Source organism: Danio aesculapii, chromosome 8 (genome assembly GCF_903798145.1).
Source record: "Danio aesculapii chromosome 8, fDanAes4.1, whole genome shotgun sequence".
Lineage (NCBI taxonomy): Eukaryota > Metazoa > Chordata > Actinopteri > Cypriniformes > Danionidae > Danio > Danio aesculapii.
The window spans coordinates 6,212,498-6,225,046 of record NC_079442.1 but is presented as its reverse complement, the minus strand read 5'-3'; the positions used below and the strand labels follow the sequence as shown (position 1 = coordinate 6,225,046).

Here is a 12,549-nt window from a genome sequence, read left to right as displayed (position 1 = left end):
TACAAATTAATATGAATTAGCCACTAAATATATATAGATCATATTCATATAAAAAGCTACAATTATTTATCGAGCTGTGTTTAATATTACTAAAATTGGCTTTCTAAAACACTTTGATATATGAACCGTTTTAGGAATGCTAAATTCATTACACCACTCGGTACAAGGGTATATATTTATACGAGAGTAATTTTGACTTTTGTAATACAACGATTTTAATTCAATCAGTATAAGGGTTCATAATACATTTATAAGTGTAAGAATTATTTGAAAAGCTGGCCATGAGAATACATCATATTCCTTTAAAAGCTCAAATTCTATACAGTACCATTAATATAAAAGTTATCTAAAACATGTTAAGATATATGAACATGCTAAATTCACACGAATTTGTCCAATGGTATATATTTTATTTTGACCACTGCATTGAATCCATCTCCCGAAGAACCATAATGATAGCGTACATGGCATCACAATGGAGTATTGAGATTACAGATGGTTTTCAGAAATCATTTGCCTGTTGTTTTATGAAGCAACAATAACAGACGGAGGTTGTTCAGTCAACTCTCCATCGCTGCAGCACATATTCAGTCATCAGAGGAAAACCTCAAAATTAAACAGCATGTTATTAATCATGCTAGTAAAATAGTGTCTGTCATCACAATAAACAAACATGACATTTTAAAGCATAAATTAAAGCATATATACTTGACAAAACGTCCTTAATGTAATTCATCTTAAATAAATCCAATAAAAATAAGGATTGTGTAGTATAAAATGTGCACTCATTTCTTTTAATACTATTTAGTACAAGTCCCAAGTTGCAGATGAGTGATGATACGGATATCACGGCTGTAGTTACAGCAGATGTTACTGTATTTTACAAAAACAAGCATAAATCCCTGTAATTTAACGATATTCTGGTGGTTCGATACATTCACGATAACATACACACCCTGAGAACTTTCTTCCCAGACAGAACGATGTCAAGAATGTCAGGGCATTTCTATGGAATGAGCAAAACTCCAAATGCACTTTAAAACACTAAAAAGAAATAACAATGCCCAGGATAACAAGAAAAACATTTGTTGTAAAGGCCAAAAACACTGGAATGAAATCATTTTATATTGCGTTTTAGCTTGTCAATAGACATAAGGCATTACCAAAATAATGGATTGACTTAAAGGGATGGTTCATCACAAAAATGAAAATGTATTCACTATTTACACCCTCTCAAGTGAAAATTTTATGAGTTTCTTTATATATTCTGTTGAACACAAAGATAAACCTGTAATAATTAACTTCCATAGTAGGGAAAAAAGTAAACGGTGACCAACATTTTTCAAAATATCTTCTTTTGTTTAGAATGTAAGAGAGAAACTCTTAACAGACCATCCACAGAACACCAATCGCTTAAATCAACCTAAGTTTTTTACAAATTTAAGTACATTGAACCAAAAACAATTAAGAATTGTGTCGTTTCAAGTCATTTAAAAAGTCTGAACAAGCAAAGGTCATTTTTTGAGTGTAAAGTGTCTGCAATTGATGACAGTATTTTCATTTTGGGGTGAAAAATCCCTTTATAAAAATAATCAAAAGTGAATGCATACATTTTATGGACGACTTCTTAAAAAAACTTATAATTTCTTTAATGCCACATTTACGATGTGTTTTTTCCCTATATATATATACTTCTAGTTGATCATTTGAAAAAGTGGCAGAAGGTAGATTTTTACGATGAATCATCTGTTGAACTGCATCCCAATCATCACAAATACTGCAGAAGACCTATTGGAACCCGCATGAACCCAAGATTCTCACAGTAATCAGTCACGTTTGGTGAAGGAAAAATCATGGTACATTCAGTATGGGAGCATGCGAGAGATCTGCAGAGTTGATGGCAACATTAACAGCCTGAGGCAAGACATTTGTGCTGCCCATTACATTACAAACCACAGGAGAGGGCAAATTCTTCAGCAGGATAGCGCTCCTTCTCATACTTCAGCCTCCACATCTAAGTTCCTGAAAGCAAAGAAGGTCAAGGTACTCCAGGATTGGCCTGCTCAGTCACCATATATGAACATTATTAAGCATGTCTGGGGTAAGATGAAGGAGGCATTGAAGATGAATGATGAACTCTGTGAGTCCTGCAGGAACGCTTTCTTTGCCATTCCAGATGACTTTATGAATAAGTGATTTGAGTCACTGCAGAGATGTATGAATGCAGTCCTCCAAGCTCATGGGAGTCAGACACAATATTTACTCTGTTTCCACTGCACCATGACTTTATATTCTACTGTACATTATTTCTGTTAAGTGACAAGCCTTTTGTCTAAGCAAAGTCAGACCTTACTGTCCTAATTAAATCATTAAAATCAAGGCATGATCATATTTTATTTTGGTAAAATAAGCGTAATCTAGAGGTCTTTGCCTTTCATATAAGCCACTTCTGATACCAAATGATCAAGTAGAATTTATTATTTGTTGTTTCTAAAACTTGGATAGGCGACAAGACTTTTGTCAGGTAGTGTAGATATACAAATACACAGTGGTTTTGACTTATGAAGGTGTTATTTTACTATATAATACTAATGTGTATTACTGTAATAATTTTATTTAACATAAATAAGCATAAACAATGTCAAAAAAGATATTGTTTGGGCAGTACAGAAACATGATGAAATGTACTTACTACAATAATAATGACATAATAAAAAAAAAAAGACAAGTTGCATGAATTTAAAACGTTTTACTTCTTCGGAAAACAAAAAAAAGAACAATAGTTTGATCAGGGATGGTCAGTGGTTTACCTCATTCTTTGTGCAAAAGCAAATGGTCCACGAATTTAAAACTGAGACGTCAAAATTAAAAGTGCTAAAGTGAGGTTGGTAAAGCGCAGGTAGCGTCAGAAGAAAAAAAAAATCACTACGCTTTACTGAACAAGTGTGGATTAACTGTACCTTACCTGCATTAGTGTTGTGTGTTTGTGTATGTGTGTGTGGTCCTGGACGGGTCAGGCACTCCAGCTAGCAGTCCACAGGGTGACAAGGAATGACTTAAGGATTGGACCTGGAGACGCTGTTCAGGTCTGAAGGTGGTCTTGGGAGGATGGTCTCAGCTCAGTCTTCAGCTCATCCCAGCTCCAGTCAGCCATTACTCAAGCTTGGCTGTTCGATGGCAGATGGGTGCCAGTGGAGTCTTATATTGTGATGTAATGCTGTCGCAGTTTAGCGACTAAAAACTCATGGGTAAGATTATGCCTGGTGATTATTCCCACAATCTGAAAAAGAAAGATGCACATGTAAAAATGCAAATGTACAAATCGACATCTAGGACGTACACTCAACGGCCACTTTATTAGGTATACCTTACTAGTACCGGGTTGGACCCCCTTTTGCCTTCAGAACTGCCTTAATCCTTCATGGCATAGATTCAACAAGCTACTGTAAATAATTCTCAGAGAGTTTGGTCTATATTGACATGACAGCATCACGCAGTTGCTGCAGATTTGTCGGCTGCACATCCATTATGCGAATCTCCCGTTCCACCACATCCCAAAGGTGCTCCATTGGATTGAGATCTGGTGCCTGTGGAGGCCATTTGAGTACAGTGAACTCATTGTCATGTTCAAGAAACCAGTCTGAGATGATTCACGCTTTATGACATGGCGCGTCACTGTGGTCATAAAGGGATGGACATGGTCAGCTACAATACTCAGGTAGGCTGTCGCGTTGACACGATGATCAATTGGTACTAATGGGCCTAAAGCGTGCCAAGAAAATATCCCCCACACCATTACACCACCACCACCAGCCTGAATCATTGATACAAGGCAGGATGGATCCAAGCTTTCATGTTGTTGATGCCAAATTCTGATCCTACCATCTGAATGTCGCAGCAGAAATTGACACTCAACATTTTTCCAATCTTCTATTGTCCAATTTTGGTGAGCCTGTGTGATTTGTAGCCTCATGCCTCAGTCACACTAGCAGCAACTTTGTAGCTGCCTGTCGCTCTGGGTGGCGACCTGCTGCAAACACAGGTCTGTGTAGGTCTACAGCACGGAGAATACAACCGGTCTCTGAGCAAGCAGAGAGAGGATCACGTGAGCTCTACTAGTGTTCCTATTGGCTGTCGCTCAAGAAAGTCGCTCTTCATTTGCATAAAGTTGAAGGAATCTCAACCTTGTCGTGTTGCTCGATACGCCCACCTGGGTCAACAACGATCGCTAATGCTTGAGTAACCGAAGGTTGCCAGAAGTCGCTCACTCTACGTTGAAATGAGCGGTCTCTTGTCACTTTGCTGCTGAGAGTCGATTGTAGTGTGATTGAGGCTTCAGTTTCCTGTTCTTAGCTGACAGGGGTGACACACGGTGTGGTCTTCTGCTGCTGTAGCCCATCTGCCTCAAAGTTGGACGTGTTGTGTGTTCACAAATGCTCTTCTGCCTACCTTGGTTGTAACGAGTGCTTATTTGAGTTACGGTTACCTTTCTATCCGCTGGAACCAGTCTGGCCATTCTCCTTTGGCATCAACAAGGCAATTGCGCCGACAGAACTGCCGCTCACTGCATATTTTCTCTTTTTCAGACCATTAGCTGTAAACCCTATCGATGGTTGTGCGTGAAAAATACCAGTAAATCAATAGTTTCTGAAATAGTCAGACCAGCCCGTCTGGCACCAACAACCATGTTACGTTCAAAGTCACTTAAATCACATTTCTTATCAAGTGTACCTAATGAAGTGGCCAGTGAGTGTATACACATTACAGTATATGTATAGTTAGTAGACAATAGTCACGTTCAGTTCGTGTTCATACAGTATTTATGATTATATTTATTTATTTAGCACTTGACTTACCTCTCCTACTGCATTGACTACAGGTAAGTGTCGAAGCCCCATTGTCCTGAAAAGATTAAATACTTGGGAGACGTGTGTGTTTGGAGAGACTGTATACGGACAGGGGTTCATGTAGGGCGTCACATCCTGTAAATAAATAAAGGATGAGAGAGAAATCAAGCTAATTATGTCTGAGAGAGACCACTGAACAAACTGTCATCTCTGCATGGTTCACTTTACTACAAGAGCACTTCAATAATTCTGATTAACTCCAATTAAGACTCATTATAGACACACACACACCAGAACACATCATATATAAATGACATTTACAGCAGATTATAAACTGCTGCGTCATGCCATAAAGAGTTTGACAGGTCAGAGGACGTTACCACAATCATGCGTGGGTTGAGAAGGGCCAGGTCGAGATCGTGGATGTCAGGGAATCGTGGGTAATCCTCAGTCATCTCTGAATGAGAGAGCCGTGGCTGTGAGGCACTCTGTGGAGAGGGAGAATATGGAAATTTAGGGCTGCACAGTATATCGAAATATTATCGTTATTGTGATAATGGTATTTGCAATATTCATATCGCAGAGATGCACCAAAATTTAAATTCTGGACCAAACTGGTGTTATAGAGTTGAAGTCAGAATTATTAGCCCCCCTTTGAATTTTTTTTTCTTTTTAAATATTTCCCAAATGATGTTTAACAGAGCAAGGGAATTTTCACAGTATGTCTGATAATATTTTTTCGTCTTATTTGTTTTATTTCGGCTAGAATAAAAACAGTTTTTAATTAAAAAAAAACATTTTAAGGTCAAAATTATTAGCCCCTTTAAGCTGTATTTTTTTCGATAGTCTACAAAACAAACCATCGTTATACAATAAATTGCCTAATTACCCTAACCTGCAGAGTTAACCTAATTAACCTAGTTAAGCCTTTAAATATCACTTTAAGTGTCTTGAAAATTATCTAGTCAAATATTATTTATTGTCATCATGGCAAATATAAAATAAATCAGTTATTAGAAATGAGTTATTAAAACTATTATGTTTAGAAATTGTTAAAAAATCTTCTCTCTGTTAAACAGAAAATGGGGAAAAAATAAACAGGGGGGCTAATAAGTCAGGGGGGCTAATAATTCTAACTTTAACTGTGTGTTGGTGCACTGCCCACAAGGCTATCAGCACTGACTTTTTATCAAAATTTGACCTATCCAACTATCCAACCTATCTTACTCGTTATACCCGCCTATCCAGCAGGTGCTGTTCTGCCATTGGCTAGAAGGTGAACCTAGAGCTGAAAATAAATACTAATGACGAAAGTTAGAGACAAGAGAAGAAAATAACAACAGCCAAAAAGAGTCAGAATATCTGCACATGTCTTCATTTATTCATATTTGTCCATTTTGACAAAAAATAATAATTATTACCCGTTTTATTTAGTAGAGTTTTTACATAAATAAAAAAACTTCCCTCCCTTTTCTCTAGGGAAATGTTATATCGCAAACAAACATCATCGTGGCAACACACAATCGCATATTTTCCATGTATTGTGCATATACAGTGCTCAAAATAAATGAGCATACTACCTGACAAAAGTCTTGTCACTTATCCAAGTTTTAGAAACAACAAATAATAACTTGACTTCTAGTTGATCATTTGGTATCAGAAGTGGCTTATATGAAAGATAAAGGCCTCTAGATTACGCTTATTTTACCAAAACAAAATATGATCATGCCTTGATTTTTAATGATTTCATTAGGACAGTAAGGTCTGACTTTGCTTAGACAAAAGTCTTGTCACTTAACAAAAATAATGTACAGTAGAATATAAAGTCATGTTGCTGTGGAAAAAGAATGAATATTGTGTATGACTCCCATGAGCTTGGAGGAGTACATCCATAGATCTCTGCAATGACTCAAATCACTTCTTAATAAAGTCAACTGGAATGGCAAAGTAGGCGTTCTTGCAGGACTCCCAGAGTTCATAAAGATTCTTTGGATTCATCTTCAATGCCTCCTTCATCTTACACCAGACATGCTCAATAATGTTCATGTCTAGTGACTGTGCTGGCCAATCCTGGAGCACCTTGACCTTCTTTGCTTTCAGGAACTTGGATGTGGAGGCTGAAGTATGAGAAGGAGCGCTATCCTGCTGAAGAATTTGCACTCTCCTGTGGTTTGTAATGTAATGGTAGCACAAATGTCTTGATGCCTCAAGCTGTTGATGTTGCCATTCACTCCGCAGATCTCTCACACGCCCCTTACTGAGTGTAACCCCAAACCATGATTTTTCCTTCACCAAACTTGACTGATTTCTTGAGTCCATGCTGGTTCCAATAGGTCGTCTGCAGTATTTGTGATGATTGGGAAGCAGTTCATCATCTTATGACACTTTTCCAAATGATCAACTAGAATAATTTTATTAATCATATTATTTGTTGTTCTTACATCTAGGATCCACGACAAGACTAGTAGTGTACACACAATTTTGAAAATTTGCATTTTTAATCAATTTCTTATTGAATATAGGTCATATATTTGGTGGATTTTAACAAAACAGATTTATTAAACAGATTTATTAAAATAATATTTTAGTCACCAAACATCTTTGAAAATAGAAAGATAATAAATTTAAATTGATGAAAAATATTGGAAATAACGTATCCCTTTATTTTGATGGTCCCTTTAATATATTTTGTTGAATTTAAGTTACATTGCATCTACATGACAACTAATTCTCACTAGATTATAAGTAGACTGTTAGGTTGGGGTTAGGGTTAGTGTAAGTTGACATGTACCTGAAAGGTTTCTTATAGTCAGTTAAATGTCTGTTGAGGGATCAGCAGATATTAATCAGACAGTCTACAAATACTCAAATGAGAATTAATTGGCATGTAGTTGCAATGCAATCTTCAGTCAACAAAAAGTGCAATAAAGACCATCGAAATAGTCTTACCTAAAATCTTTTTATGTAATACTTTTCCCTAGCATATGAATTTGGGTGTACTAAAGTTAGACCGTTATCATACGTTATTTTGTTCGATTAGTTCCACATTTGGCTTCAGTACTGACTAATCTTATGTATATGAACAAATATAATATTGTTAACTATTCATAAGTGTAATTTTTAATACATTTTTATACAGAGATGATAGATAAAGCTGAATTAATGATCTTCCAATTGATGTATAGTTTGTTAGAGTAGGACAACATTTGGACGAGGTACAACTTCTTGAATATGTCCAAATTAAGTTCTTAGCAATGCATATTACTTATCTTTTACTCACACTCAAGTGGTTCTAAACTTTTACGAACTTCTTCCTTCTGTTAAACACAAAAGAAGATATAATCTAAATATTGTTGGGGGGAAAAAAAGCAGCCACTGACATTCATATCAGGAACAAAAAAAAAAGGAAATCAATGGTTGTTTTACCCCCAAAATGCTTGAGTATGTCTTCCTTTGTTTTCAAAAAAGAAAGAAAGTTGATGATGATAACAGAATTGAATTTTTTTGGGCAAACTGTCCCTTTAAGTGTTAAAAAAAAAACTTGAAAAGGAATCCAGGATTAATTTAACTTAATTTTGTTGCCTAAATATCTATTAAATCTCCTGCATCCCTAATAATTCTCCAAGAAGTTCAAGATCTTGTAATCTTAATTTATTGAAAATCCCTATTTCGAGGATAAAAACGCAGGGGAGACCGAACTTTTTCATTGGTGGCTTCTCGTTTATAGAATGATTTGCCTGTTCAACTGAAAACAGCCAGCTCTTTACCTGTTTTTTAAATCTCTTCTTAAAACTCACTTATTCTCTCTAACAAGTATTAGTCTGCTGTTCATGTTTCTTAACTTTCATTAAGCAGTCATTTCTTTGTTATTTCGTACTTTCTTCACCTCTTTTATTTTATAAATTCATTAAACTCAAACACAACTGCATTTGAAAAGAACGATGTCAGATTGAAAATGAGAAGAAATGGGAAGAAAAGAGAAGTGAGAGAGTTTGAATGACACCAACCGACTGGTTTTCAGCATAGCAGACGCCACGGATCAGCAAGTTGACAAGCTGTGAGCGCAGGATGAGCCCGTGAAAGGTGAGCGGCCTGAACCTCTCCTCCATGGTCCATTCTTCACTGGGTGACTGATCTGGGTAGAGGTTTGGGTATGGCGCGTGTCTGCCAAAATCAACAACAGACAGCAGTTTTTTTTTAAATAGACGTTAACAGTTGTAGTTGTTGTAGTAGTATCAGTAGTGGCAGTAGATGTAGTACTAGAAGTAGTAGTAGTTATGTTAGTAGTAGTAGTAGTTGGTGTAGTAACTTGTTAGTAATGTACCGATAGTAAAAATTACAACAACAATAATAATAATAATAATAATAATAATAATAATAATAATATCATTGTTGTATTGTTGTCACTCCCTACCCCTGATATTTATATCTATATTATTTGCTTAATTCTTTTGATATTTATGACCTAATAATTTGATTTCTTCTGTTATGCATGTTGAATATATATATATATAAAATGACAAAACAAATGTGTAATTTACAACATTTACAACATGTAAACTGAATGTGTATGTATATATATATATATATATATATATATATATATATATATATATATATATATATATATATATATATATATATATATATTCAGTTTACATGTTGTAAATGTTGTAAATTACACATTTGTTTTGTCATTTTATCCTAATAAAGCAAGTCCTGAGATTGTAGTGGTTTTAGTGGTTCTGATTTCAAGTGGTCTTTTTGTATAGCTCTATGTAAAAGTGAAAAAATATGAAATGTTTAAATAATCATAAGTACATTTTCCATCTCCAAGAGAAACCTATTACTTTCCAAAAACAAAAACTTTTATTGAAACAATTTTGATGAACACAAATTATATCAAGTTATCTCAAAAAACAATGTCTGTTTGTGTATTTAAAGACATTTTGTCTTGAAAATATTCACTTAAATACTCACGCTACTACTTATCTATAATTAAAATGAATTAATGAGGTCTAATTTGGTGGAAAATGTCAACACTGTTAATATCAACTCTATTAGTGGTTTACAATCAAAAGTACTTCATTAATTGAAATTAACAATGTAGTCAGTTTACTGTAAATTCCACATTTGTTTAATGTCATTTCATCAAAATTAAGCACATCCTGAGATTTTAAGAGCTTTCAAAAGGTCTCATTTTGAGTTAACTCAAACACTCACACTACTACTTTTCCATAATTATCATGAAATAATCAAGTCTAATATGGTGGAAAATGTCAACACTGTTAATATCAACTCTGTTAGTGGTTTACAATCAAATGTTTCCAATCAAATTCAAGCATTTTCATTACTTTACATTAATAATGGATTCAGTTTACTGTAAATTGCACATTTGTTTAGTGACAATTTATCCTAATAAAGCAAGTCCTGAGATTCTGAGCATTTTCAAGTTGTCTCTTTTTATAGCTCTATGTAAAAGTGAATTAAAAATATGAAATGTTTAAATATTTGCATGACAATATAATCATAGGTACATTTTCCGTCTCCACATTAAACCGATTATTTTCCAAAAACAAAAACGTTAATGAAACTATTTTGATGAACGCAAATTATATCAAGTTATCTGTATGTGTATACACTGTATGTGTATTTAGAGACAGTTTGTCTTGAAAATATTCACTTAAATACTCACGCTACTACTTTTCTACAATTATCATGAAATAATGAAGTCTAATATGGAGGAAAATGTCAACACTGTTAATATCAACTCTGTTAGTGGTTTACAATCAAATGTTTCCATTCAAATTTAAGCATTTTCATTATTTTACATTAATAATGGACTCAGTCAACTGTAAATTACACATTTGTTTAGTGACATTTCATCATATTTGCATGACAATATAATCACAGGTACATTTTCCATCTCCAAAATGAACCTATTACTTTCCAAAAAACAAAAAAGTTTAATGTAAACATTTTGATGAACAGAAATTATATAAAGTTATATACTAAAACATTGCCTGTATGTGTATTTAGAGACACTTTGTCTTGAAAATGTTAACTTAAGTACTAACACTACAACTTTTCCAAAATGATCAGGAAATAATTAAGTCTGATTTGGTGGAAAATGGTGGAAAAATCTCAACTCTGTAAACCACTAACAGAGTTTATAGTAACAAACAAATATTCAATATCACATTTAAACATTATTTTACATTAATAATCAATTCAATTTACTACAAATATACATTTATTTAATGTCATTTGATCAAAATAAAGCACATTCTGAGATACTAAGCATTTTCAAGTGGTCTCTTTATTCATAGCTCTACAGTACAGTATGTAAAAGTGTAGAAAATATGTTATTATTGTATCAATATTTTATTATTATCTTAATATTTTTATTGGTCTTTTGTATGTCAAAACAAATTAAATATTGAGAGAGGTAAACGGTAACATATTGTCCATCTATTGTTGATCCCATCCCCTAATCCCTTGTTCATTAATTCAATTAACAAAAAATGTCAATATACAGTTGAAGTCAGAATTATTTGCGCCCCTGAATTATTAGCCCCCGTTTATTTTTCCCCTCAATTTCTGTTTAATGGAGAGAAGATTTTTTTAACACATTTCTAAACATAATAGTTTTAATAACTCATTTCTAATAACTGATTTCTTTTATCTTCTATCTTAAATCTTTCAGTCAAGAGCAGTGAGGGATTTTCTCCTTTTGTTGTTTGATTCATAATAAAAACAGGCGGCAGCGGGAATATAGCGCACTGTCACTTTAAGAATAGTGCGGCTCTGATATGTTTTCTCTTTCACATGTCTTTTAATTCTCAACTTGTTTGTTTATTACACAAATGAGGGTTAATATGAATAATCACTAAACACCGCGCTCTGACACAAAAATGCACGTATTTGACCATTAAAGCGCTCACATTAAGATGGCGTTAGATGTGTGTGCTTTACTCGTCTCCGAGCCTGTCCGAGGCTAAGCGCGGCACACACACACACACAACAGCATGTGCTCTTTTGCGCTTTTAAAAATATGAATGATTCGAACGTACATCAATGAATGTTGCGCATTCCGTGGTGCAAAAGTTACATTACAGTACATGCTTTTAGTCATTTTTGCGTGAAACTGAGCTTTGCAGAGCAACAAATGTGTACAACTGGAAAGGGGGCGGAATATGATACAATAATCGTTTATCTCGATTAATGATTTTTTATAGTTGTTAGAAGCCAAAATCGAAATCGAAACCAGATTTTCAATTAATTGCACAGCTACTAGGCGGGTTAGGGTAATTAGGCAAGTTATTGTATAACGATGGTTTGTTCTGTAGACTATCGAAAACAAAATTAGCTTAAAGGGGCATATAATTTTGACCTTATAATGGGTTAAAAACTGCTTTTATTCTAGCCGAAATAAAACAAACAAGACTTTCTCCAGAAGAAAAAATATTATCAGACATACTGTGAAAATTTCCTTGCTCTGTTAAACATCATTTGGAAAATATTTTAAAAAAGAAAAAAAATTCAAAGAGGGGCTAATAATTATGAATTCAACTGTATATCAATATGTTTTAATGTTTACTGTAAATATACATTTGTTTCATGCCATTTCAGTTGAATTAAACAAAACTGCTTAAAATGTACCACCAACTCCAGCATGAGTCATCCATAATTTTTCAAAGTG

General features: G+C 34.2%; 1 protein-coding gene across 1 annotated transcript in view; it reads right to left on the bottom strand.

Moving 5' to 3' along the window:
- Positions 1 to 750: 750 nt before the first annotated feature.
- The window catches only part of clcn6 (chloride channel 6), a 33,150-nt gene continuing 21,351 nt past the window's right edge, over positions 751 to 12,549 (bottom strand). Inside the window, exons 20-23 of the mRNA XM_056463087.1 lie at positions 8,855 to 9,011; positions 5,228 to 5,335; positions 4,857 to 4,982; positions 751 to 3,280 (exon numbers count right to left, since the gene is read on the bottom strand). Coding sequence (XP_056319062.1) covers positions 3,200 to 3,280; positions 4,857 to 4,982; positions 5,228 to 5,335; positions 8,855 to 9,011 — 472 coding nt within the window. The 3' untranslated portion in view covers positions 751 to 3,199. The remainder of the gene's footprint in view (positions 3,281 to 4,856; positions 4,983 to 5,227; positions 5,336 to 8,854; positions 9,012 to 12,549) is intronic.